This window comes from Manihot esculenta, chromosome 7 (assembly GCF_001659605.2).
Source record: "Manihot esculenta cultivar AM560-2 chromosome 7, M.esculenta_v8, whole genome shotgun sequence".
Lineage (NCBI taxonomy): Eukaryota > Viridiplantae > Streptophyta > Magnoliopsida > Malpighiales > Euphorbiaceae > Manihot > Manihot esculenta.
In genome coordinates, this window is record NC_035167.2 from 310,426 (window position 1) to 332,430 (window position 22,005).

Sequence of the window (22,005 nt, forward strand, 5' to 3'; positions counted from 1 at the left end):
TTTTTCGTGGATAAACATAAATAAAATTTTACCTGTATATATAACTTTGATGCTCACGCGCTGCTTCACTGGGACTGGGATTATTCTCTCCTAACTAGGGCTTCACTTGCATTTGTTAACCCGAGATTTCTCGGTGAAATTATTTTCTCATCCTTGCCTAGATGTGTGTATATCTAGAAAAAAAGAGAAGAAAAAAAAGGAAAGGGAAAGAAAGAATGACGCTAGGTTTTGTTGGCTGTGGTGGGACGGTCTTTGGATCTCCCTTCCATTCGCCTGTTACTTTATTTTAGTTTAATTTTTTTTAATGTTTTTCGTAATTTATTGTTGTGTTAGTTTTTATATGTAGTGGTTTTAAATTTATAAATTTATATGTAGGTGTGTTCAATCTGCTCCGAGAAAAATTTTTGAGTGTTAACATTGATAGTTTGGGATTACGCCATTACGTTTGGCGATCAATGCTTAGGCAAGCTCTACCGCATCTCCTCTCTCAGGATAATGGTCATTTTTGTTGGTTGATTTGTTATTGGTTCAATTGTGCTGTTGGGCTCTTTTTTTCATCGACTAGCTCATTTGCTGTGCTATCCCTGTGCTTCTACATGGATTACTTTTTAGGGACATACATAAAGCTTTTATTTTGTTTCCGTCGCTTTTTTTCTCTGTTTTCTCCGGCTGTGGATGTGGCTATGGCAAAGGAATAATTGGTTGGCAGTGCAGTGTGTTGTTTTCGTTGTGAATCGGTATTGCGGGTTGATTTGCAAGTTTCATGTTTGGTTTGAATTGATTTTGAGTTGATTTATTTTATTTCAAGGTTGAGTTGATTTTTATATTAATTTCAAGTTGGATCTTTACTTTTGAACTTATATGTCTTCTTTGACTTTCTATACCTTTTAATGCTAACATAAAAAAAAAAAGATATGGGTATATGTATTTAACATATACTAATTATTATTATTATTATTATTATTATTATTATTATTATTATTATTATTATTGCATTACAAAGAGGATTATAAATATAATTTGTTAAATTTCAATTGAATGAATACAAAAATTAATTATACACATTGAGAATATTTTTTTTTATTTGAAGGGTTTAGGAACTATGTATGTTTAGATAAGTTAATTTAAAATGGCTCCTATTATATTTTATAAAAAATCACTATTAGAAAATTATTTATAATTACTTTAAGTTTAATGTTACATAAATAATAATAAATTTTTTATTTATTAACGAACAAATGTTTATATAAATATTTAAAATTAAAATGATTACATTTATTTTCACACTAAAATTAAATATGATATGCTAGAATTACATTAATTAATTAAAATTGTAAAGTTAAAAAGTTAAATTTGTATGAGTTATATTTAAAATTATAAAAAAATGCTAGCTAGGTGGTCTGAAATGTAAATAAACAAGAAAAATATAATAATAATAATCTTTTATTTATGAAAATAATAAATATGACTTATTGTAGTAAAATAATGATTATAATTTTAGTAAAATTATAAAAAATAATAATTATAAAAAAATATTAATAAATAAAATTATAATTAAACATATTAGTTATATAAATTCGGTTATTTTGATAAGTTCAGTTATTAAATCATAAATAAATTAATAACTGAAAAATTGATATTTTATAAATTATTAATTGGTAACTGAACAAATTTAATATATATTTAATAAAAAATAAAATTTTAAAAATTCGATTGGATTATTTAATTATAATTAAATAATCTAAATCTTTAATTAATATATAGATTTTATTAATTATAAAGACTAAATGATAATTTTACCTAAATAATTTTATAAAATTGAGAAAGTTCATTTTTCTTGGTTTTTTTTGGGTGTTATATTTTCTTCTTAGTTTAATAAAAAGGACCGTTTGAAATGATTTTATATTTATTTAACAGACAAGAGGAGAACATAGGATCTCTATAAAGACTCTTTCTACTGCTTTCACCCTGAAACAACAAAGACTCTCTCTCTCTCTCTCTCTCTCTCTCTCTCTCTCTCTCTCTCTCTCTCTCTCATGCAAAGAAGACGATGGAGCTTGGCTTAAGCTTAGGAGATGCTTCAAAGCCGTTTGGGTGCGGAGAAAAATCCAGAGACGTCTCTAACAGAGGCAGCTTAGGCTTTTGCATGGCCTTATCCATTGGTCCAAATCAACGCCAAGAACAAGAGCACAGCCATGATAATTCTACAGATACAGAATCAACCAAAATCAATACACCAACCCATCATCGTTTCTCCCCCGTAGGTCCACCTTTAGTCCAGCTTCATCTTCTACCAAACACTCCAGTCCAACGCAGCAACCACCACCATGCTTTTCCTTGGACCTCTTCTGCTGATAATAATAATAATAATGGTAACCTCCCAATCTTTGTTTTCCATTTTTCTCCTTTACTTACCCAGAAATTGTTTTTCTCACTATCCTTTTTGGAATCTCATCGTCTCTTATATCTTTTATCTGTTTCCTGATCCAGATTTCTCACCCAACTATTCTATCCATAAGTCATCACTGAATGTGTTCTTTGTCTTCTACAGGGAGTTGTGAGGCGGCGGCTTCAGGGAACTTGGCCAGAGGGTTAGATGTGAATAGGCTCCCGGCTGTTGAGCAGGCTGAGGATGGGGCTGCACTTTCATCTTCGCCGCCTAATAGTGCAGCCTCATCGTTTCAGATGGATTTCTGCATATACAGTAAAAAAAGTGGAAACTACGAAGCTGAGATTGAGAGAGCTTCTTCTAGAGCCAGTGATGAGGATGAGAACGGTTGTGCCAGGAAGAAACTCAGACTCTCGAAGGAACAGTCTGCTTTTCTTGAAGAAAGCTTCAAAGAACACAGTACTCTCAATCCTGTAAGTCAAAAATTGAGACTAACAAGATTAAGCAATTTATTCTGTGAATACGATTCATTAACCTTGATTTCGTGATTTTGATTAGATGTTTGTTGGTTAATTATGGTGCAGAAACAAAAACTTGCACTTGCAAAGCAGCTTAATCTCCGTCCACGCCAAGTAGAAGTCTGGTTTCAGAATAGACGAGCAAGGTATATATCTACAAAAATTTAATGATTTTGCTAGTTCTCTTCGTTCTTGTTTCTTTGAAACCAAAAATCTAGGGAACTGTTGGCTTGGATTTTAATATTGATATTTGTTCATAGGACAAAACTGAAGCAGACGGAGGTGGATTGTGAGTACTTGAAGAGGTGTTGCGAAGCATTAACAGAAGAGAATAGAAGATTGAATAAGGAGCTTCAAGAATTGAGAGCCTTAAAGACTTCAAATCCATTCTACATGCAACTGCCTGCCACCACCCTAACCATGTGCCCTTCTTGTGAGCGAGTTGCCACCACCTCCACAGCCACCGCGACAACCACCACCAACGCTACTCCAAGCACCACGATGAAGCACGCCAGTATCACCAACGACAATAAAGATAACGATAATAACAGTGATCCCACATCTAAGACCATAGCCGCAGGGCTGTCTCTGGCAAGACCCCTGTTCTATCCGTTTTCTCATCAGACACAAGCCATTGGCCATCAGCCCACTTCTTCATGAAATTAGGGAGAGAAAACTAAAGGGTCGTCTTGTTTTGAAGATTTGTACATATATATGCAGAGTTTGGGGGAGAATCTTGATACAGGTAAATTGATTCTATTGATTGATTTGATGGGGTTAATTACTTAATTGGGATCATATTCTGGAAGAAAATTCTTAATTCTGAGTTGGTTTTTGTATGTCATATAATTTGTGATATGGTAGAGATTCATAGGAGAAATACAGTAAGTAGGAGTTAGCCATGTTATATTATCAAATGTTTTCTTTCCTTGAAGATTTTCTGGGAAATTTAGTAGAAAGAAATTTTTAAAACAAGAGAAGAAAATTAGACGAGTTGGTGATGGTATATAAATGTTGACTGAATTAGTTGGTGTATAATTAATAAAACGGGACAAAAAGAAGATTAGATTAATGAAAGAAAGGGCGTGGATTAAGGGTTGGTTTAAGAAAGGGTACATTTTGATGATTGCATTCAACGCCAACGTTGATTATTGTCAGGAATTAGGAGAGGGAAGAAAAATGTAATTAATTCTATGAACGTAGGGACAGGACAGGGACATGGTAAGGTTGAGGGCTGCCATTTTCATGAATATGTTCCTTAAAGTGGGGTACCCTTTTGCCCTTTTCACATTGTGAGGCACTCCCAATTATGAGCACACACGAGCCAAATACGTCCCTTAATTTCTTTTTCTCTACATATAGTTTGCAGCACGTGACTTGCTAACTAAACCACAGCGTTTTTCGTTTTAACATCAAAATTAATTTGATTATAATTAATAATAAAGCTTTGTTTTTAATTTCTCAATAATTAACTTGCTTTTTATGGAGACATACATGCATGCAAAATGCCACCGGCCTCTTATCACGATGTCAATAATTACGTTAATTTTGTAGGCTTTTTCAATTCCTTAACAGCAAAGTAATGTCCAGAATATATATATCCCTCTCCCCATTGAATATTCTTAATCAAGATTAGTCTCCTTAATTTACTGGGTATTATAACAAGTTAAAGCTGGAAATACAAAGATAAACATAATTAATAGATAGGTTTATAATCTTCATACAATGTAATGATTAATCCGAAGAGCTAACCTTTGTTTAATATAGAAATTATGATCATTAGGGTACATATACGACAGTCTTAAACTTCAAAATTCCAATAATTCAATTAGCTGGCTCTACATAACATGGGAGGTCAGGTAAAATAAACGTTTTTATAAGTTTTTAATTATATTTATATGATGATGATGATGATGAAGATATATATAAATAATAAGTAACCGACCATGGACCCACCTTCAAATCCTTATTGGGAATTATATAAGGTTAAAGGGGACATGGCCTAATCACCTAAATAGAAAGTTGAGCAACATTATTATATGTCATCCAATGATTTGTGCTAAGCTTTGTGTCTATCTCACTCGTGATTTCATAAGCATCCATTAAAAAAAAAATAACAGCAAGTATATGTTTTACAATTAATTTAATTTCTTAATTTATTTCAATGGAAACATCCATGATGTATTTTATTTAATTTGCTGTCGAGTTAGCTTTCTAAACATTTCACTAAAAGGGGCAGGTGGGTTTTTCTTGTTGATATGGTGGAGGAGACCCATTATTAAGTGTGAGATTTTTCAACCATTTCAAAGACTCTGAATTAATGATGGCTCAAGAAAACTACAAACTTACTTTTTTGCTTTGTATCTTGTGAGATCTTTGTTCCCAATGGACCCCTTCATCAATATCTTTCTCTCCATGTTCCTGATAGATGCAAAGAAAGCTTCCCAAATAGCTAGAATAAGAGAAACCATATTAAGAATTATTTATCATTAGATGTTGACCAGTTGAGAAATTAAACATGATGTCAAGAACTTTTACTTTTTGCCCATATATATATTACTTTAATTTTCTTCTCATGTTTATCTCTTCCAACAATCTTCATAATAATAATAATAATAAATCCTTAGTTTCATTTGATTTTGGATAGGACTAATGTTTGCATGAATTGATTCATGATTAGATTGCCACCAATTGTTGAAAACTCTTACCGCTTCTCCTTACTAGTCAATTTCGGATGACTCAGCTATTTTTTTACAATCAAAATTTAATCATCAATATCAACGAGATGCTCCTTTAAAAGGTTGATTAATAAATCTACCATAATTAATATCCATCTTCATAAAGGGAGAGGGGAAAAAAAAAAAATTCTCCATAGCATTAGCACATCAAATTCCCAATCAACTTTTCTCACAATGTCAAAATAACTATACGTTATAATTCAAGTACATATATTTGAAACACATACAAAATTTATATAAATAATTAATACTATAGAGAAAAATAAGAAAATCAGAAAAAAAAAATATTACAAAACAATAAACTTCATTATAATAAAAAAATATTATCTCAGTACTTTGTAAATCTTAATTGATTAAAAAATTTATTTAAAATTTGACACTAGCTAAATAGCTTTATCATTAAAAGTTTATAAAATATTTTCAAATCATATTGCAATCTAAATCCATAACATAACAGTATATATTTTGCAAGGAAGAAAAGGGCAGGGTTGCAAATGAATAATCAATTATGACATCTTGAACATTTATTTCATTTTTATTATTTTCCACTTCTATTCTAGCTAGAAAAGAAACCAAAATCTGAAAAATTCAAATACACGTGTCAAGGACCCACATGAGGAGAGTGGCATTTACCACACGCAAAATTGCAATCATATGGAACTCAATACAATAAAATATAATATAATACTACATAAGATATAGCCCTAAAGGCAGCTGAAATTTGGCCAAGGAAATGCCTTGTGACCTTTCATAAAACCTTTCAAATCCTGTTCTTATCATTCCAATCGTCTTATTAAATTATCGATTAAATTAGTTAGGTAAGCATGATTAATATATATATATAATTGAATAATTATATGATGAAAAAGATTGAGGAAATGCTGAATGGGAATTCTGGGACGCTGCCTGCATGAGGTGAGGTTGAATATGACATTGGCGACTTTCTACCAACTTCGATTCCCATTGCTTCACCCATCACCACCTTCCATTTTTATTCTCTCTGTTTTTTTTTTTTTTTTTTCCTAAGAAGTTTCTTCCCATTTTCTATCTCTTGCAGCCTTAGTCCCAGTCAAAAAAATTTAATAATAACAGTCAAATAATTTGGTTCCGCTGATATTGAAATTATTCTCAGAATGATAAAATGTTGAGTTTTAATCTAATTTAAATAAAAAAATTAATCAATCACTAAAAAAATAAAAAAATAGTTACAAAAAATTAATAATTTTATTATTATATTTCAAATGATTAATAAATAATTAATAATTTATTTTAATAATAACCTTTTTTAATAATATGATCGATAAATTATATTATTTTTTTTATATTTTTTATTTAGTATGTAATTTTTCTTAAAAAAAATTGAATTCTATCAATAGAATTCAATTCATTTCTATTTATAAAAAAATTTATTTTATTTGAAATTAAGTTAAATAGAATAAAATTTAATTAAAATTTTTATATTAGATAAATTAATAATAAATTCAAATTGATTTAATATATTTATCATTCTTATTATTTTTAAACAAAACATAAATATTTATTTTTATAAAGAACAATCATTTTTATCACATTTATTAAAAAATCATTACTAATATTTTTTAACTGAATTTTATATAATTTTTTATCATTAAAAATATAAAAATTATTTTTTAAATTAATAAAATAATATAATAAATTTTTTAATATTAATTATAAATGCATTATTAATATATTAACAGTTGCTATTAAATTAAAATAATTTTTATAAAGAGTAATTATGCATTAAAAATAAAAAATAAATTTAAAATTAAGGATAAAAAAAGGAAATAAAAAAATTTCCAATGGCTAAGTAAATAATTTCAACTTAAATAATCTTAAATAAAATAATTTCTTACAAAATTTCAATAATTTTGATAAAATTTATTTTTTAATTCAAAATCAAATCTCTTAACGGAATTGAATTTTTATATTATTAATTTTACTAAATATAAAATTTTAAAAGAAATAATTAGTAATATATAATGGAAATTATATATAAAATATGTATAGATAAGTTTTTTTTCCTGTATTCATTGGATGGTATATAGTGGAAGGGTAGATATGAATTTTCTTGTGGATACAACTAGAATTTCTATACAACTTGTTTTGACACTTGGACATTGACTTGAAGTTTTATGTGGTTGAATCGTGTTGATTTGTCTCTCTTACATCCCTTAATTATCTTTATTTGTCAGAATTGATTCAATTCATGCATAAAAAAATTATTTTATTTAATAGTTGTTTACCTTGTTTTTTTAAAAAAAAAAAAAAAATCAGTGATATCAATAATCTCATCATTAATATTTGATACATAAAACTACTTAAAATATAATTATTAAAATTTTAAAATTTATAAAATATAACTATTTAATTTTTAAAAATTTAAAATATTAAATAACTACACTTTCATAAAAATTAAATATAAAAAATTAATAAGAAAAATATAAAAATATCGACACCATTCTTTGAATTTAAATTTTAACCTTAACCTATATCACCATGCCTATCGATTAATCTTTTTGGGTTCTTCTACCTGTAACTAGTTTATATATATATATACTCCTTTTATAATTGAAAGTCAATTGAGTTTTGAGTAATTTCTTTTATTTCCAATTAAAAGAAAAAAGTATTTGTTTGACAAATAAATGGCTTCTCACATATGGTGAAGTGCCATCATCTTCGAAAACGAGATGCTACTTTGAAAGTCGAAGAGTTGGATGGATTTCAAGTAGCTGCGTGGAGTGTGGACATCTTCTAGAGCAACTCATAAGATGATATCGAGAGCAAGGCGGAGAGAGAAGAAAAAAGAAGAGAAAACTTCAGCGGTTGATCGGTGTGGGGTTCAGCAGTCTGCTCTTCTATCTGTGGGTGGAGGAGCTTGCTGTTGTTAGTCTGTAAGGTTTTTGTTTAGATTTTGTTGAATTTTTCTTTAAATTTTATTTAATTGTTTATTTTAGAGATGAATTCAAGCGATCGTTCTTTAATGTTGTCGTGGACCGGTGATTGATTCGACACCAAAATTTATTGACTCCGTCGGTTGTTTATGACTAGCTGAGACTAAAATCGTCTTGGGCCGGAGTCCATCCAGTAACTGTTTGGCGATGGCTCTTGGAGTCTGCATTGGTGATTTTTCTAGTTTGCAGTTTTGGTCTTTTTCATCCATGTGTTTTTGTTTCTGTTATTAAGTGACTTTTCCTTCTTTATTTTGTGATGGCTCCTTTCTCTAGACAGATCTACGTGCTTATTGATCGATGGATAAGGATTAATTGTTTGTTAAATTGTTGAAACCGGTAAATTGTTGGAATTCTTATTGTGAACTTCTATAATCTTAGATCATTTTCTTTTTATTATTTTATTAAAATTTTATACTGTTATTCAGTAGAATTTTTAATATAAATACTCTTGTATGGTAAAAAAAGAAAAAAAAAAAGTGTGGAGTGTGGACGGAGAGATATGGGTGACGATATGGTCATGGCATGGATAATCAAGTTGAAATACATTAATTAATTTATAAAAGCATGTAATGAGTCTTAACACATAATGTTGAAGACACAGAATCAAGGGAACTTAAATAGTTTTGAATATGACAAAATAACAAAAATACTCTTCATACTTTAATTTTTTATTAATATTAATATTTTTATTTGTCCCAAAATATTGTTACTTTTTTATAGATATTATAATCAACTTATAAATTAATTTTTATAATTTTATTTAATTTTTAACACATAGTCTCTCACTAATTATTTATTTCTTTTAAATAAAAATTCAAATTATAATTAATATTAAACTTATAAATTTAATCTAATAGTAAATTCATCTGAATAAATTTAAAAGATCTCAAACTCTATGCTCCAATCTCCGATCCCCAATCTCCATTTAAAAAAAAAAAAAAACTATCATCAATATTTAATATAATTTCACAATACTCCATTTATACTAAACTCCATTTATACTAAACTACTATATTTTCTGCTTAATATTACTAATCTTTTACGTCTTTTTGCACGTTTATTTAACTTATTGTACGTATCATGACTTTTCACATACAATTTATAATTTTATATAAATTATATTATTATGATATTATAAAATTTTTAATCAATCAAATTTAATCTATTATTATAATAAATTTATGAATATAATTCACTTTTAATTAAAATTAATTATATTTAATTTTTATATTACAGTCAATTAAAATTATTATTTTTTAACTAATCACATGAATCTTTATATATATGTATATATTTTAATCGATTAAAGTTATTATTTAATTAATTAAATTGATTTTGTTGTATTAATATTACTGAAACTGATTTTAAAATAAAATAAATTAATATTTCATATAATTTTCTTTCGTTCCATTAAAATTATAATTTTATTTTAATCTATTAATATTAGTCTTATATAGATAATATTATTTCTTTACAATATATATAGTGTTATAAAAAAAATAATAGTTGTATAAATTATGTATGTTTATATTTTCTCAAATATATATCTAAGAAAAAAAATGTATTCATTAATCTGGGTAAATGTGTATAAGGCCCAGGTTTAATTAATATGGAACCAATTACATAAGAAAACTATTATAAACGGGGTTATGTGGAGAAGCTTGATTTTCTGATGAACGTACGTAGGTTTAAATGGTGAAGTATTCAATCCTAAAGTAAATTTGTAACAATTTATTGATTGAAAATGTCATAACAAGTGCTTGCTTGCACCACAAATCCAGCAAGTGCAGCAAGTGGTACTTGCTGTGCAGGAAGTGCAACAAGCACCACTTAAGAATGCGTTCAAACGTTTAAGAATAGAAAAAATTAAGTCAACTATATATAGCATATTCAAAATTTATAGACCTTAAGCTTTGCATTCAACTTTTTGTAATCCCTTGGATTTATTCCTTTGCAGTCAATCTTCACTAATGGTGGAGAGATAGTTAGCGTTAGAATCAGTTAAATGAACTAGCAGCTAGTCATTGGTCATATGACTCTAACTCAATGAAAGGCGCGCTATTCTCATTTATCTACTCTGTTTTTCATTTCTCTACTCTGTACATTTCACATGATATCAGAGCGAGAAGATTAAAGATCCAGAAAATAGTTACTTGTTTTCTTAAATAAGAAATATGGAAGCAACAACAAGTCAGTCGCAAAATTCGGTGACGAGTGCTGACCTTATGAATTTACAAAATTCGGACAATTCTGGAATGGTGCTGGTAACAGCGCCACTGACCAGAAACAACTATCGTTCCTAGAATAGAGCGGTAAAGATTGCACTAAGAGCCAAACAAAAATTCGGAATGATCGATGGAACAATCAAGCTTTCAGAAAAAGATTCAACTGAATATGAAGGTTGGAGGAAATGCGATTTCATGGTGACATCATAGATTCTGAACTTGATATCAAAAGAATTGACCGATGCTTTTATCTATACAAATTTAGCTAAAGATCTGTGGGATGAAATTGCAGAAAGGTATGAGAAAGCAATGAACCTCTCATTTACCAGATCCAAAGGAAAATCAACACGATGCAGTAAGGTAATGATTCTGTATTTGTATATTTTACAAAACTAAAGAAGCTTTGGGATGAGTTGAATAGCCTAGAGCCATTGCCGCCATGTACTTGTGGTGTTGCTAAGGAGATGATGAATATGTCTAGTAGAAGCAAGCTTATGCAATTCTTGATTGGCTTAACTGATATCTTTGATCAAGTAAAGAATCAGATTCTACTTCTTGATCCCTTACCCTTGGTAAACAAAGCATATTCAATGATCTTGAAAGTGGAAGCTCAAAAATAGGTAATGAATTCTTGTACAAAAACTGTTGAAACTGTGGCTTTATAAACTGTTGAAACTGTGGCTTTATAAGTGCAATCACAAGGTTTTAAAAAAGAGTACAAAAGATTTGAAAGAAAGAAGGGACACTGCATTACTGTGGTCAAGAAGGTCATGTTCGAGACAAGTGCTTCAGACTAGTTGGATACCCTGACTGGTATAAAGGAAAGAAACATACAGGAGGAAGCCAACCACAGGCAAAACTTGATTTCTCAAAAGAAAACAATAGGCACACAGCTTATATGGCAGAAACACCTTTAGAAGAAAATGCAGCATAAAGAAATGGCAAGATCACTGAGATCAACACTTTGCTTGGCACATAGCATATACTTAATGAAAGGAAAAAGTCCAGTAGCAGCCACATCAGTATCAAATCATTGTTTTGGTAGAAGCTTTGGACTCTATGACGGATCTTTCACTGGTAAATATACTCATTACCTCATGAACTGTACAAAAAGATTTACAAGTGATTCATGGATCATTGATATAGGAGCAACAAATCATATGACATCCAACAAGAGAAAATTCTTTCCATTAGTAGAGCCCCATTTATAGGTGGCTGGAGGAGCCTCATTTGGCAACCAAACTTCCGTGGTCGAATCTTAAAAGGTTTCTAAAATTTTTTTTAACACATTTTAAAATGCTTCGAATTCAATTTATAGAAACCCTATTTTACCCTTCTAAAGATTTTGATTTTAAGATTTCAGATTCATTCTATCGAAAAGTTAGAATTACATCAACGGAATTCAACATGTCATTATTAGAGGCAGAAGATAGGTTCTCTATAATCTTTTTTCCCTTTATTAGCAGAAGGGGGAGGGTCAGCCTCTACAGATGCAAAGGTCCTAGCTCATTTAGTGGCATGGCCCTTGATGACTATATCCCCAGCAGTTTGAGAAGGAGAAGCACTCTGAATTGGAGATTCAATACTGAATTGTCCTCCCTTGATTCAATGACAATGATAGGATCCTTGGGGACTATCTTAGGGGCAGCAGGTGTCTTAGAGGTGGCCGATATCTTGGAAGGAGCTAATATCCTAGAGGTATCAGAACGAGAGCCTCTTGGAACCGGGACCAAGGCTAGTGAAGGTGTAGGGCTGTGAGTAGAAGGTCGGATGGATGATGATGGACTCACAGCATGGAAGACCTCTCGGGTGACATCAGCAACAGACTTATTAGTTGGAAAGGTTAACATAGTCTCTTTAAGGTTCTCTTTGGACAAGATAAAATTTTAAAAAAATTTAATCTTATCCATTGGCACAATAGGAACTACACAGAAAAAGAAAAAGGAGATTTAGTTAGAACTTAGCATAGCAAAAAGGAAAAAAAAAACTCAGAAGTACCGGCTTGATGACAGTCCTTCAAGGAGGACATGAACAAGACTTCTCGACATCATATTTTTTTCCTGCAGAGGTCAGTCGTAGAAGACATATTTGATCTATAAAGTTCAATCTAGGAAATTGTTGCAACTTGAGGTATATTCCCTCAAGATAGATCGATGTCCCACTCAACCCCTGAACTCTCTTTTAGCTCAACCATAGCAAAATGCTCTACCCAATTCTTAATCAAATCTTTATAGCCAGTAAAAATAGACAACTCGACTCGGGGGCCAAAATAATAAAACTCATGAATGTATCTAACCAGATGAAAGAAGGTAGAAAACAAGTCGATGGAAGGGGCAAAACCTTAATATAGACAGATGGATTTCAAATAGCACATGAATATAATGGAGCTAGGTATCAACATTCAGTGAGTTATCTTGAAATGCTAGAAAACCTCGATAAAAAATGGGGTGAAAGGAAATGTTAACCCAAACTCATTTTGCTTGAGGAAAAACACCAAATTACGCCTCTGTTGGGTGTCTATCAAACCCTTGAGTGATGGGTCAGAAAGGACTATTGTCTCATTACTCAGAGAAACCCTAATCCTAAAGATTTTAGTGTCTATTAGGTCGTGGGGAAGATATTGAAGTAAGGAAGACGAAGTGAGAAAAGAGAACAAATCATTCATCGTTAGCATTTTAGTAGGAATAAGAAGAGCAATAACGTACCTCTGACCGAAGGATCGAGATAACAGAATGAGGGAAGGCAAAATGGTAGAGACGATGCAAATGAGAGCAATGGGTGAAAAGCAAAATTCAAAACTGGAGAAGACAAAAGAAATGACACCCACTAAAACCCCTTTCTCGAGTCGAGTAAAAGTAATTAGAGTCTTGAAATTTACTCCCTCACTAATCATTAAACAACTGGTAAGGGTTTCTCGAGTCGAGTAAAAGTAATTAGAGTCTTGAAATTTATTCCTTCACTAATCATTAAATAATTGATAAGGGAGTAAATGGGCACTTGATGACTAATGGGCCCGAAATTGTCAGGCCTACTGCAGCCCAAACCAAAGAGGCCTCGACCAATCTAATATAGGCCCATAGTGTGTTGCATAAGATGAGACTTAGACCAACTAAGGTCTGATTCCACGGGCCAAATAAAGTTCGAAGGAGCTTAGGGCGGTCGAGCCTAACTAATCATTAATGTCCATATAAGAACAAAGCCCGTAATAATAGGGATCGTGTTCGAAAGGAGTCAAAAGAAATTAAATAGCCGCATGATGAGAATTAGAACCTTGTACTCACGAACAGGTTATCCATATGTAGGTGGCAGACGGATAAGGCTGTAGGACGGTGGAGGTACACCCGAAAAAGATAAAAAGAAATAGAAATAAAAGAGAGAATGATATAAAAAAAAGAAAAAAAAAAGAAAAAACTAAGCTTACCAATAACACACTTAACCCTAAACTCATTTTGGATCTCAATTATCAATTAGGATTAAATATATTTTATATAAATTTCATATAAAATTTGATTATAATAAGATAATATGAAATCCTCGATAATTAATAGTCATGATAATATAATTATACAAATGGTTTTAAATTTCTCACGGTCTCAAGCTTTGACAAATATTATTAGACAGCCTTCCACAGTTTTCTCTTTGCTATCCTAAATATTTAAAAAATAACATTGCGGATCTCAAGGCTTTCGGTTGCAAAGAAAAGAGATTTACAAGTGTTTTTGGTGAAAATAAAACCTGGAAACCACTCCAAATATAGATAAAAACACCAACTAAAGTTTCACAAAGGTTCCAAAGCATAGATTTATGCAGGGTGAAAGTGTCAAGGCTGTGAGAACCATGACACTCAACAACAGAGATGGCGCCAGAGCTCAACTAATTAAAGAGAACTATGTATCTCCCAAAATGCCATACCCAAAGATAACAACAATAGGGCTATAAGAAAACAAACCCATAAATGAACAGTTTGAGAAGAAATTGATGGCTAGAGTTCAAAAAAATTGAAAAGTATTAAAAGGTACCATTAATGTCTTTGAAGCTTGGTAAACCACCTCTAAAGATGGACCATCCCCTTAAAAACTCATCTTCAACAGCTCAAAGAAAATAAAGCAAGATCTATAATATCTCTCGTTGAAGAACACTTGCAAAAAGTAAAATACACACTAAAGAAAACGCATTTACAATCTCGTTTAAAAGTAGAAAAGGAAGCCCACACTCTGAATAAGAGAAGCGGACGGAATTTAGCGAAAGAGAGAAGAGCACAACGTCCATTTGGTGGCCCCTGCCGCCCTTTGGTAGTGGCTGCCTCCTTGGTTTACTATTTTTCTATTTTATTTCCTTTCTGTAACTATGTTTTTGATTTAAAGAGTGAGTTGTATAATTTGGGTGTGGTTTGTTGCTTGGTTTTGCGATTTGGCCTTGACTGTTTGCATGTTATCAGAGGACAAAGAGTCGGTAACATCTCCACATCGGAGTTTGGTGAGAATCTTTCTAGTGGCTTGATAGCTATAATAGACTGAAAATGCCGTGGACCGGCCCTCTCTCCGATAGCGGCCAACTGAGATAGCGAACCTCTAGTTGTTCATTTGGTAATGTTTTGGATAGATATTTGGATGACTTCTCTCCCTATGTTAACACGGCTGGTGGGCTTCGAGATGTGCTGGGTGTCTATGCTTCTTGGTTGCACCGGTCATTTTTTGCGGTCATAATGCCTTTCGGTTTATTTCTCTGTTTTTTTATCTTTCTGCATGCACAAGTTGTGTTGGTTGCTGTTCGTTATTTTGCTTCCACGGGCATTTCAGATTTCTTGGTTGCGGTCTCTTTCTCAGTGCGATGCGGTCGGTGAAGCGGTGGGACGCCTGAGTTCGTTTGGCAATGTTGGTTTCGAGCAGTGTATAGCCGTCCTTGAAGCTGATGGGCTGGGGTTTTTTTTATCTGAATTGGGTTCTTTCTCATTGTGCTATGGGCTGGACTTCAATATTTTTTTTTCTAGTTTTGAGTTAAGCAGAGTTGTAGCCCACTGGGCTTTCTTAATGTAATTTTTTTGATAACATGGTAAAAAAAAATGAATCAAGCGTCTAGTCTAGAGAGAGAATAAAGGTGCTATTTGAACTCATTTTACACGATGCAGACACATCTTTCTATTAAATTTATAGTTTAGTTAATATATATTCAATTTCAATTTCATTTACAAACGATGTGAAAAACATTTTATTATAACTCTTTCCATTAAATTTCGTAACGTTTTTGTTGCAATCTCATTGTGCTCAATTGGATATAGTTACTTTATCAAAATCACATCTTCGAATATTGTAGTTTATTAGTATCTCGGGCGGTCTTCGGATATTGTAGTTTATTAGTATCTCGGACGGCTCATCTCGTTTTATACGGATAGCTCTTTTTTTATAGACTTATTAATTTCACACAATTTTTTAATCTAAGTGGTTTGATGTTAATTTATAATCCACCTAAATAATTTTTAAATTCATTTTTTATTTTATCTAAAATTTTAATTCAAATAGCTAATATATATTTAATTTCAATTATATTTGCAAACTTATTCAATTTCAATTATATTTGCAAATGATGTAGGAGTCATTCCAAGCAAAGTATGCTCCACAACTCTCCTCACTAAAACTCCATAATTTTCTTTTTGTAATGCATTGAATTGAATATAATTATTACGTAATAATTGAATTCTTAAATATTACAATTTATTAGTATTTCGTTGTAATTTTACTACATTGAATTGAATATAATTATTATGTCAACATTGATTCTCAAATATTGTGATTTATTATTACTTTAAACGATTCTATCTCGTTTTATATGAATAGTCATTTTTTAATATATCCACTAATTTCACATGATTTTTTAAAGAATCTGATGTTAATTTATAATAGTTAAATTTAAAATAATTAATTTAAATTATTTAATAATTTATAATTTAATTAATTTATATTTAATTTCAATTATATTTGCAAAATGATGTGGGAATCATCTCCACAAGTAAAATGGGCTCCACAGTATCTCTCTAAATCAAAGTATTAATCGCCGCTTTAGAAACTATTGCCAAAAGTCTACATCAGTCCAAGATTTTTTTGTTCGTTTTTTTTTTTGGTCAAAACACATCAGTCCAAGATTATTTCCAAGGCTTTTATAATATGAAATATTTGCGATGACCAATGGTTCTTGGGTTTTGAAATCCGAGTTGGGCATCGGTGTATAATTCATAAACTGTTTTACCATTTAACAAATCTTATTAGTAACATTCTATGAAAAGTTAGGGTTCACTTGCAATTCAATATTTCAAATTATTTTTTAATTTTTTTCAGTAATATCTAATACCAAGACGTTTATTTACAAGTTCCATGATGTTGGGCACAGTTAAAACCTTTATTATATACATTTTTTTTTCATAATTTTTATTCCATGTTCTCCATGCATTTGCGTTGGATTTTTCTTATTTATATTTTGGTGTATGCAAACCAAAGCCTTTTTGCCTTTTGGTGAGGTACAGTACACGTGGCCCCACATATATAAATAAACTATTGCCACAAGAATTGACTATATATAATCTATATATACAGAAGCTAGATTGTCTTGTTCATCTCACCCTTACAAGGATCTTGTTGAGATCCAAGTAGTTCTTGAAGATGGCTTCAGTAGCAGAGAACCTTGAATCGTCTCTCCCTGTTCCAAGTGTTCAAGAAATTGTATCCCATCTCCCTCACACTGTGCCCCTTAGGTATATAAGAGATGAAATCATCTCTCCTTCTTCTCATGATGATCATTCTTCTTCTGTGCCGTGGATTGATATGGCCAAGCTACTTCACCCAGAATCCCAAGCTTCAGAGCTTCACAAGCTTCACTCTGCTTGTAAAGACTGGGGACTGTTTCAGGTGATCTAAAAAAGAACTATTTTTGTATTCAAAGATTAGTGGACCTAAATTCTTTAAATTAAAAAGCTTATTGAGTTCTTTGATTTCCATATATTTAGAATAGTCATCTAAATTTATTTGTTTCTTCTTCTTCTTCTTCTTCTTTTTCTTGTTTAATACCTCAATTTGTTTCCCAATTATGGTAAGCTTCTAAAAGGATAAAATTTAATTTGCAGTTAATAAACCATGGAGTTTCAGATGCATCACTGAGGAGCATTAAGAAGCAAACTCAAGAATTCTTTGAACTTCCCCTTGAAGAGAAGAAACGCTGGGCACAGAAACCAGGAAGTCTTGAAGGCTATGGTCAAGCATTTGTAACCTCAGAAGAACAAAAGCTTGATTGGAATGACATGATCTTCCTCAAAGCTCTTCCCATTCAAAATAGAAAAATGGAATTCTGGCCACAAAAACCAGAGAAATTCAGGTAATACTTGACTTTATCAGTGTATACCATTGACTTTAATCATGTAAGGTTGATAATCTTTTGTGTGAGACAATATGCCTCAGGTTATGAGATCTCCCACATTGCAGACTCTTTTATCTTCAAGACTCAAAATTGACACCTTCACCTTTATTTTACATATTTATTTTCTATTTGCACTAGGGAAACCTTACAGAACTATTCAGAAGATATCAGGAAGCTTGCAGTTTCTATAACACAATTCATTGCCATGGGCCTTGGGATAAATGATCAGACCAAGGAATTCTATCAGGGCTATCAAGAAGGGACATATGATGTGAGATTTAATTGTTACCCACCTTGTCCTCAGCCAGATCGAGTTATAGGAATGATCCCACATGCTGATATGTCAGGGATCACTCTCTTGCTTGACGCCTGTGATGTGCCAGGATTGCAGGTTCTAAAAGATGGGGACTGGGTCTTTGTTGAACCAATTGACAGTGCTTTAGTTGTAAATATTGGACAGATTATAGAGGTAACTCCACAGGTGCTAATGGCCTTGTATTAATTGTAAGACGCTAGTGCTTATACAGTTGACGAATTTTTCAAATTTTGCAGATAATGAGCAATGGGATATACAAAGCACCAGATCACAGAGCTGTGGTGAACAAATCGAAGGAGAGGTTTTCTGTAGTTACTTTCTGTTTTCCCAATCCATCTGTCAAAATTGGTCCTGCCAAAGAACTTACCAAGTCAGGAAGTCCACCTCTTTACAAGACTATCACACTGGCAGAGTATTTTCAGAGCTTTTACAATCGGAAACTTGAAGTTTCTTTTATTGATTGCCTGAAAGTCTAAAGCCTAATAGAAGAGTGCTTGGAAAAACAATAGGATGATAGAAGTTACGGTGATTTAAAAATGTTGCAATAAGTGAAGTCTGGTGAAGTTATGGGGTATCAGCCAACGCCCAAATGGGCAACCAACTCTATTTTTGGTAATTGATTTTGTGCTTCATAAACTTTTATAACTATTACGAGCACCAATTTGGTCGAGCATAATCGTTGGGCTTATAATGAGTACCCAAATTGTTTTTGGGTGATTAGGATTAGGCTATTTAAATTAGGCTATTGATCACTGTAAGCCCTGGAATTGAATAGGGTTCCTTGATGTTTCTGTTGTTTCCGTGATAACAAAAGGCTTTTCCTCCCTAAAGATTATGTATAGGTTCTGCCTGATCAACCAGTCCCTTTACATTCTCATAAATAATTGATTTAGACCTTAATTATATGACCAATTAGGTGTAAAGAGCAGGGGAAGGATGGTGAGAAACAAGTGAAATTTAGAAAATTGGTTACCAAGTAAAAGCCATATGAACTGAACAACATTTTATTGGGCTTGCTAATCTTTAGTCCCGTAATGGATTGAGACATGGACTCAATTATAAGATTTGGGCAATTTTGTCCCTTTGCATTAGCTTTTGTGGTAAAATTTGACTCGATTTTAGTTGTCTTTTCTTTAATGTCGAGTGATTGTTTGTGCATGCAAATTTCGCGCTCCTTACTAGAATTAATTTTTAGAATATTTAGTTTTGAAAGAAAATAAATTTTATAAAAATTAAATTATTTTATTAAATAATTTAAAAAATGTTAAATAATTTGAAAAATGAGCTAAAAATTTTAAAACAGAATATCATGCTTTTCGTTAGAAATACTTCCTATCAAAATATTTCACCATTATGAGATTCTGACATTGAGTTCAGTGGTGACATGCAAAAATTTAAATTAAAAGAGCTCAATTTTTTCAAAAGTACCCCCAATTTCATTTGATTTATAAAAATTTGTATTCATATGTATATCCAAGCTAACATAATCATTTTAAATTTGAGGTATTAAAATAATAATGATCCAAAAGATAGAAAATTAAGTTGAATATTTAGAGTTAAAATTTTAATAAATAAAAATAAAATTTTTAAATTGTAAAAAAACAAAGGAGGAGATGGATATATAAGTAAGAATGGTTGTTGCAAAAATAGTATTAACGGGTGGATTTTATTTGTGGGAAAATTACTATTAAACTCTTAAATTTTTAAAAATTTTATTAGTTTGATTTTATATTAAAATTATTCTATTAAAATATCTTTATATTTTATAAATAAATTAAATTATTTAATTTATTTATAAAAAAATTATTAATTAACTCATTTTAATTTTTAATCATAAAGGAAATTTAAAATTATAGAGATTTTATATTTAAAATTAGGGGGACTAAAAATATATATTTAAATTTATATTTAATTGAATAATTTTTAAGTAGAATAAATTAATGAATTTCTTAAAATTTAAAAAATTTAATTATTCTTGTTCTTATTTACTTATAATTAAGAAAATTATATATATATTTAAAAAATTTTAAAAATTTCAGAGAGGCTTGTAGCTCCTTGCCCCGACCTAGGTATGCACTGGGGTTCAGTTATCTCTTCTGCCCAATGATTACAACTTTAATCATGTTTGTTTTTCGAGGAGAGAGAGGAGATATGAGGGTGTTATAATTTTATTCATTTAAGTATGTATTCATATAAGAAAAAATATAATAAAAAATCTAAAAGAGAACATATATCTTAATAGTTATATCTACTTTAATATATCTAAAATCATAAATTTTTAAAATTTTATTCTATTTTTAGATATTAAGTTATCTCAACATTTTTTTAATAGCAAAAAGGGCATATTTCCAAAAATCCAAATTGTTTCTGCTAAAATCTTCTAGTGTATTTTCATAATGGAAACTTGTTATTTTCAAAGAAATTTCAGACAAGAGAGGAACTAGTTCCCTGTGTCATGTCCATTTGGCAGATAGTTGTTTAGAAGGGTCTTTGTGTATAAGTCCAAGACTGAGCGAAAGTTAGGGTTTTAAAATTTAGAAACCAAAATTATAATTTTTCAATAATAGAGTTTTTGATAAATAATATTAGAATAAATTAGTGTAAATTAGAAATAAGTTAAAGGCCGTATCAAATATCTGTAATTTCCTTTATATTATTTATTTAGGAAGTGTGTCATCTGAAACATATTGATATCTCCTCCTATCACAAGTCACATTGTTTCTAAAACTCTTTAAGAGAGAGTGATTAGTCGATTACTAGTAAAGGTTGGCCTAGTTGGCTATTGTAGGTCTACGGAGTTCCTGAGTTGTGCCTTCACTCCTTATAAGTCATCCTCCTGTCTACAAGAAAGGTAAAAATTATTGTAACAATTGTGTCGATGATGATGTATAATTACTATTTTGCCCTTATAATAAAATAAGTAGCATGTTTATGAATTCTCATGTTTAGTTCTTATCTCTCGTGGCTATTGTGAGACTTCTGATCGAATGTTGCCTGTTAACTTCATTGTTCGCTTATATAACTTTGACTAATTAGGTTGTTCATATTCATAGAGTATCGGGGGTGATTCTTAAGACTAACTTGGCAGCGTGGCAAGACTCCTCAATAGGCTGAACTTGGCCGCCTGTAACCTCATAGGGGCCTAGCCAAGTACCGCATGGGCACAGTAATTCAAAAGTGCCTGTGGCACGTAGTATCAGAGCGAAGATGGGCTCCATGGCACACATTGCCATCCTACCTGACGATCCTGGAGGAGTAGAAAAGTTATCTTTCCTAGTGTGGAGGACCAGCAAAGTAACTATGTGCGTAGTTGAGTTGAGCTTCCTTGGTGGAGAGGAGCAAAGATTGATGTTGCGCGCACCGAGGTATTATATCGAACTCACTAAGTGAAGGTGGTGTTCAGAGCAAGTTGCAGGGCAAATATATGAGTGAGGGTTAGGTTT

At 31.1% G+C, this 22,005-nt stretch overlaps 2 protein-coding genes and 1 long non-coding RNA gene across 3 annotated transcripts; 2 read left to right on the forward strand and 1 right to left on the reverse strand.

Moving 5' to 3' along the window:
* The first annotated feature begins 1,987 nt into the window (after window positions 1-1,987).
* On the forward strand, window positions 1,988-3,837 carry LOC110618751 (homeobox-leucine zipper protein HOX11). Its single transcript, XM_021761987.2, has 4 exons — window positions 1,988-2,372; window positions 2,552-2,862; window positions 2,974-3,053; window positions 3,168-3,837. Exons 1-4 carry the CDS (start codon window positions 2,051-2,053, stop codon window positions 3,565-3,567), a joined length of 1,113 nt encoding a protein of 370 aa, XP_021617679.1. The 5' UTR covers window positions 1,988-2,050; the 3' UTR covers window positions 3,568-3,837.
* Window positions 3,838-12,003: 8,166 nt separating this feature from the next.
* LOC122724092 lies at window positions 12,004-13,669 on the reverse strand. Its single transcript, XR_006351366.1, has 2 exons — window positions 13,548-13,669; window positions 12,004-12,766 (listed from the first exon to the last, which is right to left on the reverse strand). It is a non-coding gene; the product is annotated as an uncharacterized LOC122724092 (long non-coding RNA).
* Window positions 13,670-17,473: 3,804 nt separating this feature from the next.
* Window positions 17,474-19,645, forward strand: LOC110619729 (protein SRG1). The gene is made up of 4 exons (XM_021763280.2): window positions 17,474-17,741; window positions 17,957-18,204; window positions 18,385-18,715; window positions 18,799-19,645. The coding sequence occupies exons 1-4, from the start codon at window positions 17,496-17,498 to the stop codon at window positions 19,036-19,038; spliced, it is 1,065 nt and encodes a 354-aa protein (XP_021618972.1). The 5' UTR covers window positions 17,474-17,495; the 3' UTR covers window positions 19,039-19,645.
* The last annotated feature ends 2,360 nt before the right edge of the window (window positions 19,646-22,005 follow it).

Coding starts and splice junctions, on each gene's coding strand:
- LOC110619729 (XM_021763280.2), top strand. CDS start 17,496: ATGGCTTCAGTAGCAGAGAACCTTGAATCGTCTCTCCCTGTTCCAAGT. Junction 17,742..17,956: donor AAGACTGGGGACTGTTTCAG/GTGATCTAAAAA, acceptor TTTAATTTGCAG/TTAATAAACCATGGAGTTTC. Junction 18,205..18,384: donor CAAAAACCAGAGAAATTCAG/GTAATACTTGAC, acceptor TATTTGCACTAG/GGAAACCTTACAGAACTATT.
- LOC110618751 (XM_021761987.2), top strand. CDS start 2,051: ATGGAGCTTGGCTTAAGCTTAGGAGATGCTTCAAAGCCGTTTGGGTGC. Junction 2,863..2,973: donor AACACAGTACTCTCAATCCT/GTAAGTCAAAAA, acceptor ATTATGGTGCAG/AAACAAAAACTTGCACTTGC. Junction 3,054..3,167: donor TTTCAGAATAGACGAGCAAG/GTATATATCTAC, acceptor ATTTGTTCATAG/GACAAAACTGAAGCAGACGG.